Below are 25,987 nucleotides of genomic sequence, written 5' to 3' on the forward strand. Positions count from 1 at the left end.
CAGACCCACTTCATCCCTCTGGTTGGTGGTGCCTGAAGCACAGAGGCCAGCCAGGGGCAGGCACCGGGAGTGCGCAAACACAGCCCTTTGTAGCTTTTGTGTATCTTCAAAGGCTAAGTGGAGAGCTGAACCCAGGTTTTGGAATTTGTAATCTCTAAGGTACAAAAGGCAAAAAGCTTCCTTAGTGCCATCACAAAGGAGATAAAAATGCTCATTGGGACTGAGAAATAAGATTTAATGTCATTGTATTTATTAGGTTCTGAAACAATACACATTCACATCCTTTTGAATACAGTACATTTGGCACAATAATGTTTACAATGAAATAACACTAATGAATGGCAAGAGATTAAAATTACATCCAGAAAAGAAAAAAATGTACAAATAAAGCATCACAATACAAAAAAAAACCCCTAAAGTTGAATACATTTTATATTTAGCCAGAATTATTTTGCACATAATTTAAAAAGAGGTAATTTTTTTTAGCCTTCTTTTTTTTTTAAAAAGCAAGAATGCATTGCTTTTTCACCTTTGGAGGAAAAAATTATGTCTCCACTTCACAAAGTCCATAATGAGAGAACACAGGAGAACAGCTATCCTTCATATATTTTTTTGGCATTTTTTTTTTGCACTCCTTTTTTTTCTTAAAAAAAAAAAAAGAGCTGGAAAGATAAGAAAGAATAGGCAGAAATGTAAGTGTGTCTGCTGCCAAAATCTTGTGAAAACTAAAATGAAACAATGAATCCTCAAGAAACACACAAGCTTTTTTCTACAAACTACATGGGATTAGAATCTACCTGTGCGAGAACTTGGTCAGCTCCAGCCCCAAGCAGGAGGCATCCCAGCCTACCTGGCTTTGGATACTGAAAGGGGGTGACTCTGGACCAGGCAAGCTGCTGACTGACCTCCTGGAGCTGCCGGGTGGAATGTGTTATTATTTGACTTCCCAGCAAAAATGCCAGTTGTCCTGTAGGAAGGGCCCTACCCCCGCTGACATGGGAACACCACCAAGCCCTTGGACAAGGCCATGTGGCATTGCAGTTAGAGCTTGCTTGGTCGTTCGAAGTTCCTCACGGTAAAAGAAGCAGAGGAAGAACAGAGAGCAGTAGTGACGCATGAGTATGACGGGCAGTATTGTCATGTCTTCCTAAAAAATGAGATGATGCCACCATGAAGATGTTTCTGTGCTTGTACTCAACTCCAGAAGATAGTCTCTCCCCAGTACGTCAAGTTACCGAAGATAAGTTAATCTACTGTTCTTTGTCACTTCACTGGTATGCCAAACACACAAACTGATAAAGCATAATATTTGAAATTACTATAAGAACAGATAATAATTACACCTGAGTTTTTAAAAAATAAAAACAAAAGAGAACTGAACGTCATCATTAGGAACAAAGGCTATGACCAGCCAGATGCAAATATGGACATCGACTCTCTCTGGGCTCGAGCTAGTCTCAGTCCAAGCTTTGAGACCACCGTTGAAAACATTCCTTTCTCTTCCCTTCTCTATCAGGGCATAATAGAGCACGGGAGAAGTGTACGTGAGATTTAATATAGCTTAATATATGTTTACATCTTTTAAAATAAATCAAAATGAAATAAACAGTACAAAGGACCCCCCACTCCCCCCGAAAAATGATAGAAGGAAACACACCTTATCTTTCGGTAACTTGAACCAATACACTTACAGAGTATTGCACCTGGACATTATTATAATTATTCTTTCATAGACTAAAGTTTTATAATATGCCTGAACATGCAGCAGTTGATACCTCTAAATTCAATGAATTAATTCCACAGGCCTTGCAGCAAACACTATATACAAAAATCTCAAATGTACAAAAGGCAAAAAGCTTCATTAGTGCCACTTTGCCACTCACAAGTATATATATTTAGGGGCAGCTGGGAAATCCACGTGCAACAGTTGGAATGGATTCCATTCCCTGCTCAATCAGCTCAGTAAAATAGCTAGTCAAACGACCTCCGGGAAACATATACACAAAGCCACAGAGAACCCTTGGAAATCAAAGAATGTAACACTGTTAGCATATCTACAGGAGGTAACATCACATCCATTAAATAGTGTCCACATGAGTTGCCATTGCATGTCACACAGAAACAAAACTCCGAGTACATCTTGCCACATTGTCAGTTTTCAAACTGAATTTACTCTTCAGTCTCTTGATACCCTCTGCCTAACCCATGTTTAGCCTCATTCTGCTTGTTCCAAAAGCAGATATTTCATATTTAATTTTACATGTTTAACGTTAAAAAACCACAACACAGTAGTACTACCATTTTGTAGAAGTGTGCAAAAATAACACACCACTGCAGAAAATAAATAGAGTTTATGCTGGGAACTTAGGATGAAACTGGAAAGAGAATTTGGGGGCCAAGTTTCGCTAGAACCCAGGGTCTTGGCCATCAGTGCGGTGTTCAGGCAGGACTTGAATAATGAGGAGCATTACTTGCTTCCTTGTCTCTCAATTCATGTAGCCCTCATGTGCCACTAAAGCATTAATAGCATAAACCTTGGACAATTGGTTTCTCATTGTATGCTAGCCCTTTAATATCTATCTGTATTGATACTAGAATTTATATCTTTTGGCCAATTAGAAAGAAAATTTGATAATATATTTTTCAAATGTTATTAGAGTTCAAAATCAAATTTCCTTTTCCACAAAAAGTGATTTCTTCCATGAGATACATGCTTACACAACTTTGGCATGCCCAAAAGCTAAAACCAAAGCAAGCAAGAAACAGCCATTCCAGAGCAAACCCACACAGGTCGCTAACCTGTGCACCTCCCAGTCCCTCTCCTTCACAGGCACACCTCAAGGGTGCCCACCCTCACGACGAAGAAGCACCAGTCTCTTCTCCTGGACAGAAGGGCAGAGGGCGGCAGGCAGGGGTCTGGAGGGAGGAGAAGCGAGAATTGTCGGGACTCGATGTCCGATAGCAGAGCCAGAGTAGTCTCGTTTCCTTTTTTTTTTTTTTTTTTCTTTTCAGTAAAAGAAGTGAAGTTGCTTCACTGCCAGGAGGCCCCAAGGAGTTGAACCAGGCTTGCCAACAGACCAAACACGGCAGTGTGTCCAGCCAACTGCTGACCCAATACGATTCTGCATTACTGGTGAGACAAGAACCAAGAGTGCCTTCTGGTCACCAGGTGGAAGGAGGGAGGAGGTGGCCTGGGGTAAGGGAATGCAATAAATAGAGAGCGGACAAGGGGTTGGGGCTCTGAGGAGGAGAAGTAGTTCAAGACCTTCTGAGCCTCTGGCAACTAGGAATCTTCTCGGCACCCCTTCTTGCAGCATCACCAAACTCCATTTGGAGCGGCTTCTTAGGGCATCAGGTCTTCACCAAAGTAGGAGAATCCTTTGAATTCCTCCTGGTTGATCTGCTTCACAATTGCTTCGTCTACGAGTGTGAGTACTGGCTCTTCCCGGGTAAAGTCTTGGTCAAAGTTATTGACGTCTCTTTTGGTTTTCTGTGAGAAGAAAAGAGAAAGCACTGACTCTAGGCTGACCTTCCTCCCCAGGGCCCCCCACTGCCCCGCCCCCAGGAGTGGGCATTGTGCTGACCAGCGTCTCACCAAAGCAGGCCTCTAGCTACTGAGAGCAGACACAGGGCTGTTCCAATGAAGTAACAATGGATGGCCCCAGGACTGGGTGACAGGGGACTTGGAGAGCAAGGATGAGTCCAGGTGAGAAGGAAGAAGGGGTGAGAGGGTATGATGGAAAAGCAGGGAAGTGGGATTCCCATAGACGTGTGTGTGTGCACACACGTGTGTGCCTGTGTGTACACATCGTGTGTGCGTGTGTATGTGTGCAGCTGCATGTGTAGGGTTTGTTTGGGAGAGTGAGATGCATGGCTCCCATCTCATGCTTCTCCTTCCAGCTTCTGCCCTAACCCTCTGGCTCCATCAAGACCTCGATCCTTGTGACTCAGGAATCAAACTTGAATCCCCCTCCCACAAAGTCTTCAGCAGTTTTCTTTCCTACAGGTAGACCCCCCATAACCTTGCCATGCCTGCTCCATATGACATCCTTTCTGTAAGTAGGAGGATGGGTGGGGGGTGGGACCATCTTCTGGGAAGCCTGCCTTGATCCCCACCTGCACTTACCAGGAAGCGTATTTTGTGTTCCCATATTATTTCTACTAGCACACTCACCATGCTGACTTGCAATGAATTGTTTAGGCTTTTGTCTTGACCAAGAGCTCCTTAAAGTCTTATTACACCTTAGGTTCCCAGGAGTAAGTGTCTACCTAATGAATGAACATGTAAGAAAACCCGCCACTGACTCCTCAGCTCAGAAGAACCCAGTTGGAGGTTCAAGTTCCCAAAGGAAGGCTTACAGGTCATGGGAGGTGAAGGGCAGCAATCAAACAAGCACTGGTTTGGGGAGAAAATCAGGAAGTGTAAATAACGCTCTCTGCCTTTAGGGACTTCCAGGTGAGTTGGGAGCCAGTATTCCTGCCCGGAACACACTGTAATGGTTAGAAAAACTTCGACGTAGACGTTGGGGATTGGCTGAGACTTGAAGAATGAGTTACAATCATGTTGGCAGAGATGGGAGGAAGGCAGCTTGGCAGGGAGAAAGACGAGGCAGGAACATGAAAGATATACACTCGGGACACAACAGGTTCCTTCCCCCGCTGCCTGGGGCAGAGTCCAGCGTGGGGATGGTGGGAGGTGAGGGAACAGTCCCACCGCAGGGGCCTTCAGAACCAGGTGCCCTCTCCCCCACAGTGCACAGCACACGCTGAGAAGATAGAAGGCGGTCTGGCAATGCTTTTTCAGACACCGATTAATTGGTGTTACTCAAGATTAGTGACCTGGGTGATGGAATAACCCTTGTGGAAAGATTAGCATTCTTATTTGTAGGAGGAATAATATTAATATATGCCATGTTCTATGGAAATCAGTAACCCAAAAGATGTTAATAATGAGTCTATCAAAAATGTGGTTTTGAGACAAAGCTATATTTTATACCCTGCTCTTGGAGATTCATCATGCACGTTGGCAAATTAAAAGTTCTGAGACCTCGTAGAACCAAGAAACCTGGTTCACTTTGTTAAGGCCAGGCTTCCTCAGACTTGACATAAAGCTTTTTTTTTTTTCGGAACAGCTTCTTAATCTTTCTCCTGGGAGCAGAGTTCTGCAGAACATGGTTTGGGAAATGATGCTTTACAGTTTACTAAGCGTCTTCATGTTCATTTGCTTATTTGATCCTTAGAATAGGTAGGTATTATTATCCTGATTTTACAGAAGAGGAAACTAGTTCAAAGAGGTTGGTGACTTGCCCAGAGTCACCCAACTAGTTAAGAGCAGAGCTGGACTCAAATCCAGGTCTCAGCATGATGCCTTCCATGGTGTGGAATGTCTGGAAAGCTAGATACTGGAGAAGTGAGAAGACATAGCAAGGGTTAATTCAACTAGGAGATGCTTAGGTCAAGCCACTAGGCTAAAAGAAAGCCAAACAGGCTTTGCCAGTGGGCAAGCATGGTGGGAGAGGGCTGTGGGTCGTGGAGAGAAGGGATAATGTGGACTGGGTGAGCTCGGCAGGGGAGTTTCTTTTCAAATTGCCCCAGACTGAGGTCAGAATCAGATGGACAGCATTGAGCAGAGATGAGCTAATCTTCCAATCTTTCAGCACGCATCGGTCCAGCTTGCTGTCTCCTCCCTGAGCTTCAGCTGCATAGTTGAGTAGGTCTCAGAGACCTTGGAGGGGAGACAGAAGGGGGACAGAGAAAACCCAAGGGATGGAAACAAGACCTGCAGCTGAATGATGTGCATATTGTCCCTTGAGATGGGAAAACTGAGGAGTGGCTTAGTCATCTCTACCAGGAGGGCTGGCCCCAGGCAAGAGGACGATCTGTTCTCTGTCTCCAGTGTGTACAGAGCAAGAGGAAAAGGGGGACCCTGCGTGGAGAGGGACTTCAGAGAGGAACAACAAAGCTCATCCCCACAGTGACGCACGCCGGAGACTGGAGGGCCAGGGCCTGGGGAAAGGGTGTGGTGATGCCGCTTCTGGAGATCTCTCTCGAAAGAGGGATGGGTTCACTTTGATCGAGGAAGGGTTACAGAGTATGGGCCGGTAGTGCTTGGGGAAATGAGTCCAGAAGGAGAAGTAAGGTGGGGAGAAGGTGGCAGTGACTTGGGAAGCATTGAGTTTCGTCAGTGACCAAGAGGCATCTTCAGTGGAGGCGGAGGGGGAAGGGAACCAGAGGGTAGGAGGGGTGGGAGTTAAGTGAAGAAGAGAGGCGAGAAATAGGGCAGGAGGGAAACTCAGTCTGTAGCATCACCCAGCATGGAACATGCCCGGACCCCTGTGTTTTCAGGGCAGTCCCGCCTCTTTCCCAGCTTCCTCTCAAGGACCACTAATGAGGGGCAGCATGTGTACAGAGAACTCTGGGAGATCTGTGAACGCTTTGGCATTGGCTCTCCCTGTTTATGGCTCTCCCTGTTTACCTACCTGTTTGTGCTTCACCTTTCAGTCATTAGTGTCCATTAGTCATGGAAACTGGCTTCATTTCCTGAGGTCAACTGAGCATAGTGACGAAGCTAGATTCTACAGGATGTTCGAATTTCACAGCTTGCTGATTGCGTACCAGGGAACGAGGCTCAATTAGGGACACCATTCCCAGAGGACCTCTAGCTCCATAGCTGGCTAGCTTGAGGAGCTATCTAGCTCATCTCTGCACTTTTCAGGGGTCCCAGAATCATGGGTGGCACTTGGGCGAGTGTGCCATTCTTCAAGAGCTCTACAGAAAGACATACTTGGCTCACCCACCCCCTTAAGCAACCTGGCCCAGGCCCTATTTTCCTTGGAGACACTTTAGGTGCATGTCTGTTACTCATTTCCAATTCAAATAATCAACATCCCCACTATGGGCAATTCCCGACTATTAACCTTAGAGGCTTGGGAACTTTTCCAAAGCAAATATCTCTGAAAACCCCATCCCCTATTAATAGCATGTAGGCAGCATAGCGTCCTTAAATTTGGAGAGGACTAGGGATTATATCCCTTACTCACTGTTTTCATTCTTTGAAAAGCTGCTGCCTCCCTCACAGAACAGGCACAAGACTCGACTCCAAGGTTCCAATTGGCAAATTCCCAGAGACACTCCCTGTTTACCTGGATCTTCCGTCTTCCCATTTGCCTCCCCTAATGTCTAAATGTCAGGCTCTGAGCTCACACTGCACAGCCTGAGAGGTGACACTGGGACACATGGAACAACCTTCTAACTCTTCAAATCTTATCTCCTCCATGAAGCCCTTCCCACATCCTTTTCCCATGCTTATGGGCAGCTGCATGGAGTAGCAGAAAGATCACTGGCTGACCTCTCATCCCAGTACTGTCCCTTCCTGGTTATGACACCATGTGAAGTCACCCTTTGAGCCCTGGTCTTTCCATCTGTAAAATGGGGGTGGTAACAGGCACCCTATAGGTCACCTTGAGGACTAAATGAGATGCCAGATGTTAGGTGCCTCAGGGCAGACCCAGACATATCAGGAGCATCCAATAAATGTGAGTTCCTCCCTGCCTCTGAGTCTTAGCACCTGAGTCCCATGGGCACGCATCATGCACAACTGGGCTGTGTTACCCACCACAGTCCATGAGGTCTGCCCATCCATGCCATAAGCTTCCTGAAGGCAGGGACTGAGTCTCACATTTCTCTGTATGCCTCCAAATCCTGAACCAGTGCTGAGCTGGGGCCCACCTGAACAACCTAGTGCTTCCTCCAGTGATTGAGATTCTTCTAACGGTGCCTCACTGCTCTTGGGATAAAGTCCCAGGTTCTTACAGTCACCCACTTCTAAGGCCCTTTAGGATCTCGTCCCTGCCTACCTGCCCAGCTTCATCTCCGGGGCCCTGCTCAACCATGAAGCTCTCTGGACTCGCTGGCTTCCTCCTGCCTCTAAGCCTTTGCACAGCTAATCCTCTGTCTGGAACACCCTCTCCGCTCCTTTCCTTCTGCCCCATGTCCCCGTCACTGAGCTGATGACCCCTCACCTCTCCCATCTTGGCTTAGATGCCCTTCCTTCAGGAAGCCTTCCTTGTGCCTCCAACCCTCTTACGGGTGCCCCATCATCTCCCTTAACTCTTATCACAGCCCTCATTACACCAGGTGTCCAACTCCTTTCAACTAAGCTGGGGCTGGGCCTGGGTTGAACTCGACATTCCATTCCCCGCCCAGCACATGGCCTGGCACAGACCGAGTGCTCAGTAAATATCTGCTGAAACAATGAATGAAGGTTCCCTCTTGCTGCTACTTTATCTAGAGCCAGTAGAGTGACCTTGGTTCAGGACCAGTGGCAGCTGTCGTGCCACAGGGGTTTTTCCTTTGGGGAAACGAAGGCAGAATGGGGAGGGGGCTGAGGTCTGACTTACGAAGGGCCTAGAGTAGGGCAGCCCAGACCATTGCTACCCTGCAAGGCCCTGAGAAACAGGCAGGCTTACGCCTGGTGAATGGCCAGCAGCAGTCACCTTGGGGGACTAGGGTTCCCTGACTGTTGATAGAAACAGATTCCACCAGGGTTTAGGAAAATTCCATCCAGACAAATGGGCTAAGGGAGTTTAGGGACTTGGTGGGTCTGTCTCTGACCCTTGTGGTTGGTGTTAGGGGAAAATGACATTCCCATCCCTTTGGCATGCCTTCAGAAATAAGGTCTTGGATTGGAGAGGTGGGGCTGACCTTGAGGGAAGGGCACATTTCTGGCGTCTGTAGTGGGGGAAGGGGATAAAACTTATGGAAACAGTGTTACAGGTCACTCCAGATCCTTCTGAGAAGCAAAGCCACTGGGCCTGTCTTATAAACCACTCTGAGGCCACTGAGGGCTGGGGGCTCAGCCGGCTGTGGTAGTGTTTGGACCCCAGCACCGACACGGGCAGGCGGCCCAAACACTTGCTTCCTGTCTGGCTGGCACAATTCTTTCAGAGCCCTCACTGTACTGAAGTCATAAACACAAGCTTTCAGAGGAGCCAGCGATTTCTGCTTCTGTCTTCATCTGCTTACAAGGAGATTAACAGACAACTTTGTTCTAAAGTGCCGAGAAAACTCCCTGACCTCTCAGGCTAGGGCCCGGGGCTGGCTTTCATGTGGCCACCTTGCTGGTCCCCCCTGCCCACCTCTTCCCCTCTGCCTGGTGTGACAGCAAGGGCACAGGTAGCAGAGTGACTGCAAGCCAGGGGTCCCCTGCCCCATGCATGCAACCAGACCTGGAGAGACATGCTGTCTCCACATAGTCTCCAAAACGCCAGCTTTCCTCCAGGCCCGTCAGGTTCCCACACCCTCTGAAGTCTTCCCTGACACCAGCTGCACCCCGTCTCGCGCTCCTCCCAGCCCCGTGGCACTTCCTGGATCACGCGTTGTGTCCCTTCTTCTAATATTTTGCGTGTGTAACATTCTCCTCTCATATCCCACAAGACACCTAATGCAAAGTAGGGCACACAGCAGACACAATACTCACTTGCTCAAAATAATTTCACTCACTGTACTAGTCAAACCCAAAATTCCTCCTAGCTTTGAAATGTCAGTATTCTTATCTAAGCTCTACTTTCCTCTTTTAAATATTCTAAAAGAAAAAGCAAGAATTTAAATAGTTAGAATGCTTGCTCAACATCAGATCTTGACATACATACATATACTCATTACACCCAAACATTCTAATTAAGAGAGTATATGTGCGTATGTTTATACACACATGCTGACATGTGAAGTTAAATGAAATACGGAATGTATAACTGTATATTGTCTTGCCTGAAAAAATGAAGGTTGGAACAATTTCAAGTTAACTACCATTTACCTGGAAATCTCTCTGAACATATTCTTCCATCCCTTTTCCCTCTTTTAAATTTTGTTAACCAAGACTTGGTCATACTTTTCGATTTTCTTTATAGAAAACAGGGCAAAATGTACAGAGTTTGTCTGGCACTGGGCTGCCCATGGAACCTATCTTGCTACCATGGTTCCCTACCATTTTTTTTTATCCATCTCTTTCTCAGAATGTAGTTGCCGGAGCTGACTGCTTGATTCCTGACTGTGTGGTCTGAGCAATGCCAAGTGCAGGTTTGGCATGACCCTCTACTTGGTGGGAACTCTTAGATGAAACCAGTCTCTAAGACAGTATCGAGGTTTTATCATTTCTTAAGTAGCTGTAATGAAACATAGATGCTCTTAGTTTTATCACTCCAATTTAACCCTGTTATGGGTTAAATTGTGTCTCCTAAAAAAGATATGTTGAAATTCTAACGCCCAGGACCTCAGAATGTGACCTTATTTGGAAATAAGGTCTTGGAGACACGCAGAAGAAAGGCCGCATGCAGATGTGCAGGGAGAACACCATGGGAAGAGTGGAGTCGAGCTGCCACAGGCAAGGAATGTCTGGGGCTACCTGAAGCTGTAAAAGGCAAGGGAGGCTTCTTCCCCTACAGGTTCCAGAGGGAGCATAGCCCTGCTGACATCTTGATCAAAGACTTCTAGTCTCCAGATCTGTGAGACAATAAATTTGGATGTTCTAAGCCATCTAGTTTGGGGTGCTTTGTTCTGGTAGCCCCAGAAAACCAATACAAACCCCAACCCCAACCTTGTTTCCTGAAATTGATTTTTCGAATCCAAATGTAATCCTTTACATTTGACCTGGTTTCTTCTTATTTTGGCACATATTTCTAGCCTGTCAAGATCACCATAAATAGTGATTCTGTAATTTAGCCCCCTGAATCTCAGTTTATTTACCTACAAAGTGGCAATAATGCATATATCTAGTTTGTGGAGGGTTATATGAGAGCATACAAGTAAAGCTCCTGTAAACTCTAAAGGACTATGGGAATGTCATGTTAATTCTGTCATCCATCTTATTTTCTATATCCTTCAGCTACTTGTCATCCTAAACTTTGATTGGCAGATCTCCCATCTCTCTAATAAGACATGTATAAAGATATGGAGTAAAGCAGGGTAGTACCAGAGCCCTGTGACCCGGCATCTGCAAAGAGCCCTCTTGCAAAGCGGATACCCGGTCCCACCAGCACACTTTGGGGGCGCGGTTGTTAAAGCCATTGTGAATCAACCAGCCGTCATCACTTTTTTCATCTTATTCAGGAAGATGATATCAGAGTCTTTCAGTTGCTTCGCTGGAATAAAGACACAGATGCTTGTAGCGTTTCTCTGGTCTATTGGTCTAGAAATGAAGTTAATTGGCTCCAAGTGATTACCATTTTCCTCTTGTGTCCACAAACTATCTTCCCACAAAAACGTCTAGAAACTTGCTTTATTAACACCCATCTCACAAAGTATGCCAAATCTTCATTTCCCCTATTCTCAAATACTTGGAGACTGTTTGCCCATCTCCCATCATTTGGCATCACTGTTCTAGTCCATCAAATCCAAATGACCACATAGTGGGCAAGGCAGATTCTTCATGAACCTGAGATGTAATTCACCTGGGCCTGGAACAGTGGCTTCACACTGGAATCAACAGGGAACTTTAAATAGGAGTGATGCTGGTCCCACCCCAGAGATTCAGTGTAATTGCTCTGGGATCTGTCCTGGGCACAGGAGCGTGATAGCTCCCGGGTGAGCTTGATTAAATGTAATTCATTAATTTGCCTCTCTGGTTTCACTTCTTTCAGTGGTTTTTGCCCTAATCTCTGTACTTTGAAGATATTTCTCTTTGGGGAAAAGTTAGAGGCAAAACAACAGCCTTGGGGCCGGCCTGGTGGCACAGAGGTTAGGTTCGCACACTGCATCAGTGGCCCGGGGATCGCCAGCTCAGATCCCGGGTGCGCACCTATGCACTGCTTGTCAAGCCATGCTGTGGCAGGTGTCCCATATATAAAGTAGAGGAAGATGGGCATAGATGTTAGCTCAGGGCCAGTCTTCCTCAGCAAAAAGGGGAGGATTGGCGGCAGATGTTAGCTCAGGGCTAATCTTCCTAAAAATAAGTTAATTAACTGAATAAAATAAAAAATCTTAAAAAAAAATAGCCTTGCTTTGGGTCATCATTTGGCACAGTGGTTCTCCATCCTGCCTGTGCATCAAAGGCAAACACGCAGCTATGTGGACACCTGGGCCTCACCCCCCACCCCCCCATGAACTGGGATCTCCAGGGGTGGGGCCCGGGCCTCTTATTTTTTCAAGCTCCAGGAGTGATTCTGATGTGCAGCCTGGTGGAGTCCCTCTTGCAAAGGAGTAGTGGATTTCTTTCTTCCTTCTGTGTCTTAGTGGTTTCAAAAGGCTTTTTTGTTGCCTAAAGGCCTATTTAGGGGCCTAACGTTCTGGATTTAGCTTCCTCTCAAGTTCACACCCTGTATTGGCATCCCTTCTCAGTTTCATGCCCTTCTGTACTTATTTTATATTGGTCTTTATAAAATTGGGACATCCAAGAGCCCTCTGAGAGGCAGTGTGGCTTAGTGGTTTAGCATGCGTGCTGTGCAGCCAGACTGCCTGGATTCCATTCCTGGTTCTCCCAAACTCCGTGGCCTTGGGCAAATTATATAGTGTCTCTGTGCCTCAGTTTCCTCATCCATAAAGTGGGGATACTAGGAGTCCTCCCCATCTATTTGTTATAAGGATTAAATGAAATAATATATGTAAAGGGTAAGAACGGCACACGGCAGAGAGTCAATGTGAATTATTAGCATTGCTTCTCCATCAATATTTATCACAACTGTATGGTTAGAACAAACAGCACTGTCTTTCAGATGATCCCTGGGTGAAATTTGTCCTTGACCTTGGTTCACACGATCATCATCGTCTCACTGGGGAACCCGCATGCTTTCAGCTCCCACACACGCCAAATCTACAACCAGCCCGTCTTCACTCAAAAGCTAAGAGCCAAATGTGTCACCCGCCAAAAGAATCTTCTAGATTCTTTTTTGCCTTCCTACACTTGTTTTCCTTTCTTCATTTCCACTGACATTACATTTATAGTATGTACTTTATACATCCTGGTGGGCCATCTTTAAACTTTCTGGAATAAAGCAAGATAGGAAAAACAAAAAGGAAGAAAGAAAGAAGAAGAATTTTACTCTTAGCTCTGCCGGCTGTGACGTCACGTCTGCTGTTCTCTCGAGTGTGCAGGGTGTGCGAGGGTACACAGTGAAAAGGTGCAGGGGACTGGAGGCCACAGGGAGCTGCAGAGACGGGGGTAAGGTAGGCAGCTCGTGCCTCACCTGCTGATGTTCTCTTCCCGACCCCGGGGATCCCAGGTCGTTTGAATTCCCAAGAAATGCTCCAGGTACATTTTCATGCTAAATCTCCTAATTTTTAAATGTTGCCAACTAATTCAGTATTTTTTTTTTTAAATGGGAGCCTGGCTGAATGGGTTGCACAATCCTCCAGTTTGTGACCTCTCCTCTATTTAGTAAAGTTGCCTCCATCTGTTAGGGGAGAAGAAAGTCAAGACCCATTTGCTTTTTAAGCACAAATGATTAGCGTTATGGCATTTAAAAATGGGAAGCCACTTGGGTCCCGGCCATTCCCTGGTCTAAAGGAGAGGGTCATGGCAGCATGGGGGCCTCTGTCACTGGTATCCAGAGATGAGGGGCCACCCAGGCCTCAGGTGGTGGCCTTGAATGCCTCCTCCCCTATAATCCAGACCACCCCCTCCTGTCTAAACAACTTCTGAGGGAAAGCTGCTCAGTCCTGAGGCAGTCTGCATACATGACCATATTTTTAAAAATGGACCAAGTCCCTCAGACTACCAGGCATTCTAAACAAATAACCACAGGTGAATTCTGTCCAATCAGTTATTTGACGGAATTCAACTTTCTCCTCTCTCCTTCTCCCCTTACTATTGTTTGCTGGACTATAAAAACTCATATATTTTTACAAATTCCATTTGAAGAGTTACTTTGGAAACTCTTATTAGCTAATACCCACCTCCTCCTCCACACCCAGCAAATATTTCAGCGTTCAAAGGAGTTCAGCCAGCTGTAATTTGCCTATGAATTGGCTGGGGTCTACAGACTGAGCCCTCTGGGATCTCCGTTATAGGGGAGGGCGGGTATCCCCATTCTAAAGAAGGTGTTACGAAACTTTGAAAACTTGTCATGATGCTTTTTAAACAAAACTACAGGACAACTACCAGAAGGTTAGGGAGGTCAGAAGGCAGTGCCAGTTTAGAAACCTCTAGGAGGAAAGGAGGGCCCAAGACATAACTCCCTGGTAGTCCCTGCTCCCTCAGAAGCAGGGAACATGGTCCTCATGTGCCCTTGGTAAATTGGGGAAATTTTAAAGGAGATTTTCAAAGTGTTTGTTTTTCAAGGTGTTTCTATCTCTAAATTCTGTGGCTCAATCATTTTAAGAAAAAGTAAAGTATTTGAAGCAAGCCCTTGTGACCCGGGTTCCCGCTGCTAGAGCAAGGGTGGCACATTGTTCTGTGAAGGGCCAGATAGTACACATTTTATGCTTCGTGGGTCAGGAGTCTCTGTTCCAACCTCTCCGCTCTGCCGTCATGGCACAAAGCAGCCATGGACAAGGACATGAATGAGCAAGGCTGTGTTGCAGGCAAACTTTATTGATAGACGCTGACATTCGAACTTCCTGCACCGTTCATGGCTCATGAAACCTTCTCCTTCAGCCTTTTAAGAAAAACGTAAAAACCATTCTTAGTTCGAGGGCTGCACAAAAAGGGGCAGTGGGCTGGATGTGGCCAGAGGGCCAGAGTTTGCTAACCCTGCACTAGAGGAGGGGCATCGAGGCTTCCACAAACCTCATAATATGTAGTACAGCACGGCATGTGTATGCACACCTGTGGATTTTCCTGGAGAGGGTTCCCTGAATCAGAGCCTCCAAGAGGTGGTGGCTTCTCTGCTAAGTTAAGAACCACAGATTTAAGTTTCCCCTCACGCAAAGCCTGGATTTCCCAGTGGTGCAGTAACTCTCTCTGAGGAATCCACATAGAAGAGAAAGCCCTGAGAAGCATTCTCAGGACCTGAAATGTCCCCAAGACCCTCGGACCGTGGGGGTCCCCAGCACTGGGCTTTCCCTTTGGCCTGTTTGGTGCTGGGCAGAAAGCTGAAGTGTCTTCTATAAAAAGGGTTGGGAAAAGTCCCCCGGATGCAGACTGTGTATCTAAGGCTCTTTCCAGAAGGGTCTTTAAGACCGGGTGAAGCCATCTGTCTCAGAGCTTTAGCTCCACAGACACAGCATGTTGTCATTCCTTTTAGGGAAGGAGGCATTTCTGGGCAGTTCTGATCTGTGGCACTTACACCGTTTCCTCAAATCCTCCGGGCGCGCCACCCTTCCTCGCCCGCCTGGGGCCTCACACATGCACACCTTGGGCGGTGACTATTTGACTCTAAAATTTGGTAACAAAAGCATAAAGCATGCATTCCAGCCAAGAGTCACTTTGGGCCATGTGATTGTGTGCAAGTCCTCATCGTCGTACAGAGCACAGTGTCCCTAGATGATATCCAGTTTGGAATTTATGAACAGCCTAGAGGTGTCTCTAAGTGCCCCATGAATCTTGGCTTTCCCGAGGGCCAGGCAGCATCTCCGGGTGAGTGGGGCCTGCCGCATCTTCCGTCACCAGCAGTGCCCAGCTCTCAGCCAGGGCCTCGCCAGCTCCCGGGTAATTAAGTCCCCAGAGGACGGCAGAGAGCAATAGCTTCTCTCACGCAGGTGGACCCGTCATCCTCCAAGACTAGAGATGAGAGTATCTGACCCTCTCAAATGCTGCAAAGGAGCTCTGAAACCGTTCCTGAGGCCACAAGGCCTCCCCTCTGCCATTAAAGATGAGGGTCTGGCACTGCTATGTGGGAAAGGAATACCCTTCCTGAGGAACCATCCCCAAACCTGGCAGGGCCCCTCATACACCTCCATCGCCCCAAGCCCCTCTTTCCTGTCACGTCTCGTAACTGGGGCTAAATAATGACTTATTGGGGAACTGTCTTCTCCACTAGGCCAGAGGCTCCACTTGGGTCTCTGTCTTGTATTTCTAGCACCAACACAGTGTTTGGCACAGCCTCAGTTTCTTCATGTGGAAAACACAAGAAAGCTCGTGGACAGAGACCTTTCCAGGTGCCAGGCACTGCCCTCAGGACTTCAGGTCGGACTTGTTAACCTCACACTCACTCCACAGCGAGGTGAGGAGGCGAGCGCCTGCAACCCCACTGCAGAGGGGAAGCAATAGCTTGCCCAAGGCGTGCCAGCAAGAGGTGGAGCCAGGACTCAGTTCAGCTTGTTCTGCCCCCGGGCCTGTGTCCCAGGCGTGTGCCGTCCTGCCTCCCACTGAGAGGCGTCAATGCGGTCATGTGTGCAAAGGGCTGAAGCAATGAGCCCAGCACAGGCCCCAGGTCAATGGTTCCCGCCATGAGTGTTGTTGCTGTATTAACAAACAGACAAAAACCTGCATTCTGCCCTGTACCCCTTGCAGTGCAGAGGCCACCATCCCCACTATGCCTTTTGGGATCATTTCTCAGACATCAGGGTGAAGAGGGGCATAGCCTTGGAAATTTTTTATTATGACCAACAGTAAAAAATACATTTTTTTTTTTAAAGATTGGCACCTGGGCTAACAACTGTTGCCAATCTTTTTTTTCTTTTTCTGCTTTATCTTCCCAAACCCCTCTGTACACAGTTGTACATCTTAGTTGCACGTCCTTCTAGTTGTGGGATGTGGGACGCCGCCTCAACGTGGCCTGACAAGCGGTGCCATGTCCGCACCCAGGATCCGAATCCTGGGCTGCCGCAGTGGAGTGCGCAAACTTAACCACTCGGCCACAGGGCAGGCCCCCAAAAATACACTTTATATATGACTGAGTGCACAGCATCTCATTCTACCACCCCATGAAAAGATTCAGCAAGCCGTACTTCACCACATGTGATGCATTCTGTGTTCTAGTCTAATATCCCACTCTGCTCTACCCTACCCCTCCTATCCTATCCTATCCTTCATAAACATTTTTTTCTGCACCTGACCCACTAAGTTGATTTTACCGCCCACTGCTGGGTAGACCCCGGAACAGTGTAAAGGGACTGGGACTGAAAAGACGTAGAAAATGCTGTGCAGACATCCAGGAATAAAAAGCCTGAGGAGGAAACAGCGCCCTGGCCTGCCTGCCATGGCTTGCCAGAGGCCTGGGCTCCCTCGGCCAGGCTCTGCAGCGAGCTGCCCCCCACAGCAGGACGTGCAGCGGCAGGACCTGAGCCCGGCAAGCACTGGGAGCCTGCTCTCCAGCTGAAAGTGGGCAGGTGCCTAGTGGCAAACGTGGCCCCACTCTGCTTCTAATCGTGGGGCCCTTTTTCATGTATCATTTACTTTTCAAGGCAGTGTCATTGTCGACAGCTGTTGGGGTTTAGCTATTCCAGGGATACTTCTGGCACCCAAAGAAGAAACTTGCTAATCTGGTCCTGGCCAAAGCCCTGTTCGTCCCCTCACCAACATGTTCCCCCTTATTTATAAAAATGTTCTAGATAGAGATCAGTTCTCTTGGCTGAGTATTGTTATTGCTCAGCCTGCTGGCTTTGAAACGGGAACTGTAAATGCTCCAAAATGTGCCTCTCAAGTCCAGATGAGGTCACCCACCTTCCCTTACCATTCAACGATTTCAGGTTTCCTAATGCAGGATCTTATCACCTCAAATTCCCAGGCATATACTGGAACAGATTTTGAGCCATAAAAGGTGAGAAGAGCATTTAGAGATGGAGATAAGAGAGAAACATTCTCCGGAAAAACATTGTAGATCTACAGAATTCATTCATTCATTCCTCAAATATATACTGAAGAACTATTATGCGCCAGGAATTGTTGCTGAGGGTGCAGCTGTGAGCAAAAGAGAGAAAAATCCCTCCCTTCACAGATGAACCAGAAGTTGCTAATTGTTGATGTTGGGTGATAGACACGTGGGGATTCTCTCTTATATATGTTTGAAACTTTCCATTATAAAAAGTTAAAAATACAATTCCCAAATCTCAAACACAGGATGCTGAGTGAAAGAAGCCAGACACAAAGAGTCCATTCTTCACAGCTCCCTATATATGAAACCCTATGAAAGACAAGCCCTCTCTCCAGTGACAGAAAGCAGAGCAGGCATTGCCTGGGGCAACACCTGGGACCGGTTTAGCGGACAGAGATGTTCTATGTATTTACTGTGCTGGTGGTTACATGGGAGTACCCATTTGTTAAAATGCAACAAATGAACACTTTAAACAGGTACATTTTCTTCTATGTAAATTTTATTACAATAAGTTAGATTTAAAAACCCCACAAACCCCTGCCCTCGTGAAGCATGTTGACACGGAGTGGCTGGACTGGAAGAAATCTTAGGGATTACATAAGTCCCTCCTTTTACAGGAAGGGAGTAGAGAGAGTCAGTGACTTGCTCAGGGTCTCACAGAGACTAACAGCAGGGATGGCACCCAGCTCTGTGCAGTGTTTTCCTCTTAGCTCACTGCCTGTGATGCAGGCTGGGGGCTAAATTCTGGAATCCCATGTTTTGGGGTGACTGTCTTCTGAATCATTTGGTGGAACACCCACATCCCAGGTACCTGGGTACCTGTAGCCTGAATCTGCCATGCCTCCCCAGGAAGACCACAAATCCTGTTCTTTCCCAATACTAGCTGAGATGCCAGGAGGAGGAGGAAGGCGTCTGGCTGAAGCCCCACTTCAAGGTCTGGTTTGTTTTCTGAGTCATCTCAGTTGATAAGCCCCAGTCTGGCTTATCTTCTCATCTCCCTACTTAAGGCAAGTATCAAATTTCACTGTCCCAGCCATTCTCGACCCTCTTCTACACCTAGCTGGGGTCACACACCTGAAATCCTCCATGACATCCACGCTCTGTGCTCCCCAGAAACCCCTTTCGAGGTGGAGTAGGTCTCAGAAAGGAGTAGGCAGAATAACATGGAGGGACAGTGGGTGGCACGCTCGTGGGCTGGGCCTTGTCACTTTGAACAGGCTGAGGTTGATTTGGAACCTTAACAAACCTTCACAAACCTCATGTGTGTTTGTTAAATCCCAGAATTCTAGAATAATGTTGGAGTGTCAAGTTTAGACCAAATCCAGTTCTGTTACAATCCCATACCCCAGCACAAACAACGGGGAAAAAACAGGGCACCAATCCCCTCAGATTCAAAACTGGGTTTCCAAGAGCTTCTTTCTCCTTGACAGCAGTGCCCCTGGAGAGTCAAGGTCCTGGTCTTGGAGGCTGGTGTGGGCAGAGGGAACCCTATCAGCTTGCAAAACGTCCCTTGGTGCCTGCACCCTTCAAAGAGCAAATGCTGGCTTGAAAGCTGGAGGACTGAGCCCCTCCATGGGGAAGGTTTGAGGTTCTTCCTGCTTTTACTTTGATGCAAATTAACCAGTCTCTGACCACTGCCCCTCCACTCCTGGCTGCCAGATCACCCGTTAGCCTTCTCTGCAGAGATGGACAAGCGGGCATTGGCCAGCCAGCAACGTGGCCGCGCCTGGACAGGATCTTCCACCAGAGCGCGGGTGGGAAGTGGCTCCTGTGACCCACAGAGGCCCTGCTCCCAGCCTGTCTGGGGAGCCCCTCTTCTTCATGCAGCCTCTTCCCCTCTGTCCTCTAACCTTGAGAAACCTCCAGACTCCCCTCCCAAAGTCAAGTCCTAGATTTTACCCTATTGCCTAGTATCCCTTCATATTTCAGGGTCTCCTCCTGCCATGCAAACTCCTCACGGTGGTGGCATTACTGTGACAGGAGGGGATTCTCTTCTTCCTTGTGTCAGCCTTCCCCTCCAGGGCCTCGCTGAGAGAACCAAGTACATGCACAATAAATACCTGTTGGACAGAGCTGATCTGAATCCTGCCTTTCCCTTCTCCAGGCCTTTCCATTCCAGGCCTTTTCCCAGGTAGTTCTTGCTGCCTAACCCTTCCTGGCTCTCCTTCCCTGATTGTTTCTGCTCTTCCCTCCTTCACTCAGGCCCAGCCCACTACACCCCATGCTCCCAGGCAGGCTGTATGTGTTAGCTTAAGTGCTAGTGGGGCAGAGAGGAGACTAAATTCAATACACGCTAGTCTGATGAAGGCAAATCCCAACATAACAGCTATCAAGTTGTGAGTGAAAACTTCAGAGCTTCTAGAAAATGCCCAGCCCAGCCCAGGGCTTTCCCTGGGTATGGCGGAGTTGGGGTGGGAGGACCAATGTGCCCTGCAGGTCAGTCCTCCGCCCAGGCCATAGGAACGTCCCTGAAAGAAGAATTCTCAGATGGAGAAATGTCTTGTGCAGAGTCAAAGATGCCCCACTGAGCCCGTTTAGCTTAGAAATACTTGGGAACCTGCCATACTAGCGTGGGGTCTTGTCAAGGACTGCTACCACTTCAGGGCTGGGCACCAAGAGCCACACACACAGTGCTGAGAAGGTAAGCAGGACAAGTAAAGGTGGTGAGCAAGTTCGCAGCATAAAAGGGGGGGGGGCAGATTCTGTGGGAAATTGGGGTGCTACCCCAAGGGGCAAAGGGCTGGAAAATGTTGGCATCTAGGGTGAGTCACTCTTCTGCAGCACATCCCTCTAGTACTCCCTCAGCTCAGACCAGGGGCTGTGCCCGAACTAAGCCCCAGCAGGCTCTCCGGCAGAGTCTAAATTGTGTGCTCTGCCAGTCTGCAGAGGCCCTTCTGCTCTGTAATGGATGCTCCTCTGACTGCATGGTGTCATCCCTCATCTGAACTCCTGGCTCCTGCAGTCCATTGGAATGGGAATATAGTCCAGGCCAGCCTCCCTCAGCTTAGACCCCACCTGTCTCCATCACTATCAGCATCAGCACCACCCCTGCACTCACTGTACATCAAGGACTGTCCTAATCTGTTCACATAATTAGGTTTTTCACTCCTCACAGCAGTTCAGTGTGGTAGATATTACTATCCCCATTCGATGGACCGGCAGACTGAGACTCAGAGAGACGAAATGACTCTCCCAATACCCTACAGCCCAAGTAGGAACCTGGTTCCATCTGTTTCCAAAGCCCAGCCTCCAAACATCACATGACCTCCTACAATCCTTAACTCTTGATTCTTGGAGTCTTGGCATGGAGAGGAAGAGTGGCTTTAACAGGCTGAGCGGGCACAGTGAATGGAGAGAGAGGAACCAACATTTACCGAGAGTCTACAGTATGCAAAGCATCTTAGGTCTGTGTCTAATCCTATTATAATTCTGTGAGGAAGTATTCTCATGCCCATTTTACAGATAAGGAGGTCAGGGCTCAAGGAGGCCAGAGGTCCGGGGTTGGAGTGAATTCCCAGGTTTACATGGCCCTACTGTGACAGCAATTTTATTCTGAGCCAAATCTTTCTGAGGTCAAAGCCAGTACCTTGTCCACTGTACCATGCCACCACCTGGGCCAACTACCAAAAACAGACTCCTGACTTCTCCTACACCCTCCAGCCCTGCGTCAGAGTCCTGGCTCTTTGAGGGAACTTACAGCCTCTTGGAAGCTAAAGGCTCTCACTACGGCGTCGACAGCAGCTGCAGGAACCAGCTGGGCCCCGTCCCTGCTCTGCCAGGTGGAGGACAGCCTCTAGTGGCCCCTCGGGCTCTGTCTTCATGATCCACGCCATCAGGCAGTCCTGAGCAGGTGGGCTGGCTTTAGGGGAAGGGGCTGCCTGTTCAGCAGGGCTCCTCCTCAGGCTGCTGGTTGGTGAGGGTGTGAGGTCTCAAGCCCACTTCCCAGTTTTCTCTCAGCACAGCCCAGTCATGCAGGAGCATGCAGGAAAGGCCTCCCTTAGGGGTCCCGCCATGCAGTGTGGATGGCTGGATGGAAACGAATCATGAGGTTGAAAGGGGCCTCCATGTCACCAGGTCTGAGGGCTCACCTACCTGGAGAGACTCCCCACTCTGGAGGCCTTACCTTAAAGAGGGACATTCACACTGAAGCAAACTTGAAAAGAGAGAACACGTACACAAAGAGAAGTTTACTTGGCCGGCATTTCCCTCCTCGCCTTTGGCTTTCACTGAGGACAGCTAGATTTCTGGGGAGGCAAAGTTCTCTCTCCTCCCTTGGCTTCCCTCTTCCAGCACTGAAGCCCTGGGAGCCATAATCTCAGAGCCTAACGCTTTTTGGGGGGAAGGGAAGGGTATGCAGGAAGGAAGCTAGGAGTGAGCAAAACACCTCCAAGATCTGCAAGATCAGATGATGCCCTTCAACCACACCAAACACATCACATCTACCCTCTATGGTCTGCAGGAAGGCGAGCCCACCAGTAACACAAAAGCTAAATGTGCTACTTTCATTGGCAACTAGATGATGCCACCATCTTGGAACCAAATCTCCAGTGGAATAGACCAATGAATGCTATGCTTGGAGACTTTTTCCAGCATCTAAGGCTTTGGCTCTTGCCTTTCTGGCTTTGCTATTTCTATTCCCTCACCCGCCCACTGCTGGGGTGCCTGCCATCCACTCTGGATGCCCTTGCTCTGAAGCAAGCCACCCCCGTAAAACGGAGTTGAGCACAAAGTCTTTGGTTTGGTGTTGATGGCATATTGCTTGTGTGAAATCAGTTGAGTATGTGGGTAGATAGAGGATAGACAGGAGGAGTACAAAAGAAAAAGAAAAAGAGGGAGAATTCACAGGATAGCTGGGGACAAACAAGAGGAAACTCTCCACATTGAAACAGGCCGCTGAAAACCGTCCTGGGGTGAGGATTAGTGCAAAGGGGCATAAACCTGAAGGCAGGGCAACCCAGTCACACTAATGACAGCTAGTGAGTCAGCGCAGGGGTTAGACAGGCAGGTTTAGGCGCCAGGGAGCAGAAATCGCAGCTTAGCAAAAATCTCAAGAAGGCAAAGGCCTGGAGGGGACAGCAGCCAATCGAGGAATGTGATGGAACCTGACCAGAGGCCAAATTCCAGCTGAGAATCTGGACAATCTCCTTGGTGATATCTTCAGAGGGGCGAGGCTTCCTGTGGAGGGGATGGAAATCAGGCCTAGGAGCTGTTCCCTCGCTGTATCCTTGGCCCTGATGGGGGTGATCCAGGGACCCCAGCCTCCAGCTGAGCCAGCCTGGGCAGAGCACAGGCTTGCTGTGCCCACTGGCAGGTTCTGCCAGGGAGGAGTTCTATCTGTGCAGTGGGAGTGGGGATGGTCAGGAGCTCTGGAAAACATGCCACTACACCTTGGTTCTTCTTAAGCCCTAGAATGGATGACATGACCTCACCCAGCCTCACCTCCAGCACCCACCACCAAACAAAACCAATTCCTTCCTGAATCAGACAGGCAGGACACCCCAGGGTCTTCAGATTCAGTATGGGTGAGCTGAGGAATGGGACAGTAGCTATTTAGCAGGTTTCTGAAGATTGGTGGCATTCTGGTGTGATGTCAGGGGGGCATGGGTAGGGAGCAAACGGAGCTAGCCCAAGACAGAAAAGACCTGAAGTTCCTCACAGGCGTCAGACCCTTGACCAAATGCCCTGGGGATCTTCAGCCCAATGAGACTAAGGGAGTCTGTGCATCTGGTTTCCTTGTCTGCTGAAATACATGCCCAGTGTCTCCTTGAGGCCACCACTAAATTGCAAGGCTGGTGATGTTTGCTCATAGACTTGTCCCTCCTCTTGCCACAGCATCTTTCCTTTGACTCAGAGTCTGTCTCTAAGATCCAAGAACCTCACACTGTCCCTGGCTACTTGCAACCCACTATCCTGGCCACTTCATCCTAATATCAGGATCTAAACCAGCTTTCCTTCCTCGTTCCGTCAAAACCTTTCTTTCCCAACTCTCCCCAGAAGGCATCTGATGTGTCATCAAGTCATGTGACACCTTAAGCCCTGTCTTGTGATGGAACTCCCTGCCCCTTGAACAGAAGATGACTTCTGTGGGACCCCAGTGTCCCTCCAATGATCTCTTGTGGATGGCCCTCCATTTTGCCTGTGGGTAAGGCTGACACTGCCTTTGGAGCACAGAGCTGTCCTCACTGTTGATATCTGAGCCACGCAGGCACCCACACCCCCAGGGCTAACCCTGAGTTGGTTAGATGTCGGGGACAGCTTATAAAAATCTTGTGTATTTTCACATTGGTCCTGCAAAGCTTTCAGAGATGAGAAATACAGTATATTCATCATTGCAGTGGGCTTTAATTCAACTTAAAATTTGTTTCTGCTACACACCAGCCCACAGGTGACTCACAGTGGTGCCATCCACATTTTTCAGAAAAGAATTTTCAATTTAGGAACAGATTTGGGACACCTTTCCAACCTGCTAACTGGACGTGAATTGTTCTTTTCTTTCTCACTTTTGATTTCTCCAGAGAGAAATCTCTAGTCCCAAGAATATAAATGTGATCAGATTTAAATAACTTGAACACATTTTTAAAGGCCTGTAGCTGAGAACTCTGCACAGATTAACATTATTTGGCTCAAAGTGTGACCAGAAACCCCTCTTGCACAGTGTAAATTTCCCTTTTTATCCTTCCTTCCTTCCTTCAGATGTTTTAATTCTCTCCTTCAAACTTAATTCAAACCAACCTACTAAGCGCCCTCTCCCCTGACCCCCAACAGTGTCCAGGATAACTCCGGAGGTCTAGGGGGCGGTGAGTAGGAATGTGCACAGAAGACGATTTCCAAGGCAACAATGAAGTCAGTCTTTAGGAAGGCTGACTAAGACAGCTTTGAAATTGGTGGGAGCTCCTGGACGGCTCTGCCCTTTCTCTCTGCCATCCTCTCCGTGGGTGGTAAGGCCCTGGAAGCCAACTCGAGCCCCTCAGCAAAGGAAGCAAGCACAGTCCTGGCCTCTGGTCCCAGGTGGAGGGCTCTCGAGAGGCCCCAGGAAAGGAAGCACGGGTCCTTGTGCTCCAGGTAGAGATGGAGTCCCATCTGACCCCCAGGTGGGCCTGACCCCCTGACCCGGGGATGTACTTCACTGTTGGTTCCTGGGGGCCCATCATATCTCTGCCCACAGGAACACCTGGACTCCTGGCCTGGGACAGCTTTATGGGGATCCCTGCCTGTCTGGGCCCAGGCGAGGCCTGCACGCTAGTGGACTGGGTGACGTGCCTGCCTCCTGACTCATCTCCACTCTTTCCCTTTCCTCTGTGTCTGGCTCCTTCCCCATCCCTCGGGCCCACAGAAACCTCATACCCGTTCTTCCTGCCCTCCCCTCACTCTGGGGAGGCCAGGGACTGCTCAGGGTGTCACTCCTCCCAGGTCTGCACTTGCATTTGGCTCAGAGCTCAGACTAGAGGGTGGAAGGCCCGGTGAGGAACCCCTGGGATAGTTGGGGCCTTGGGAAGGGCTTTCGGAGACCAGCGCTCCTCAGGCTCCTGATGTCTCAGACCGCGTCCTCAGCTGGAATTGAGCAACGCTCTGCCACCCCTTCTACCGGTGAGGGACTCTTCTCCATGAGTCCATACTTTCAAAATTCCTGTGCCTTTTATCATAAAGATCTGCCCTAATTCCCTGCCTCCGTGTGGCTCTCAGCAAAGACTCTCTGCCTGCCTCTGCCCGGCCCTAGGCCCTCTCTCCCCTGCACAGCCCTGGCTGATGGTCCCCTGGGGCTTGGTCGTCCTCTCCACTCTGCACCCTGCTCCAGCCCTGCCCTAGCCCTCCGCAAGCTTAGCTGTAAGTCATTTTGTTGACCTGGATTCTAGACTGAAGTGACATTTTGCAGACCTACCTCGTGGATCAGGCCCTCTTCTCACCCTGGGTTCCTGTTTCTTGGGCCTGGATTCTTGACTTAGCTCTACTTTCCAGTTTTCTTTGGTTTGATGAACTTCGATTAAACCTAAATTAACATTTCATTCTCAGATCTGAGACTTTCATTTCTCCTCCTGCCCTGCCTGGCCCCTGGTTGCCAGCTTCCCCTCACCTTATCGGGGCCAGTTAATCGGAGTCCTCCTTCAAGACCACCTGTAGGGACCTTCGGGCAGGCCAGCCTGTGCGTGAGCCCTGCCTGGATCCACAGCACCGCCCCGGTGCTAGCTGTGTAATAGCCAGTGAGAATGATGACAACCAAAGGAGGAAGCGAATGAAGAATGGTGATAGGAGTGATTGTCCAGGGACGGTCAATCTGCTATGCTCCCGTCTGGCATCTGGCG

The 25,987-nt window shown here is 48.5% G+C and overlaps 1 protein-coding gene across 3 annotated transcripts in view; it reads right to left on the reverse strand.

Annotated features, from left to right (window-relative positions):
* Nucleotides 1-228: 228 nt before the first annotated feature.
* Nucleotides 229-25,987, reverse strand: part of PRKCE (protein kinase C epsilon) — a 496,436-nt gene continuing 470,677 nt past the window's right edge. For 2 of the 3 annotated variants that reach the window (XM_014833277.3, XM_070512147.1), the window contains exon 15: nucleotides 229-3,490. In XM_014833277.3, the coding sequence (XP_014688763.1) occupies nucleotides 3,344-3,490 (147 nt within the window). In that variant the 3' untranslated portion in view covers nucleotides 229-3,343. Of the gene's footprint in view, nucleotides 3,491-21,810; nucleotides 21,841-25,987 lie in introns of all 3 variants that reach the window. The other variant, XM_044772359.2, reaches the window with a different exon arrangement.

This window comes from Equus asinus, chromosome 6 (assembly GCF_041296235.1).
Source record: "Equus asinus isolate D_3611 breed Donkey chromosome 6, EquAss-T2T_v2, whole genome shotgun sequence".
In the NCBI taxonomy this organism is placed as follows: domain Eukaryota; kingdom Metazoa; phylum Chordata; class Mammalia; order Perissodactyla; family Equidae; genus Equus; species Equus asinus.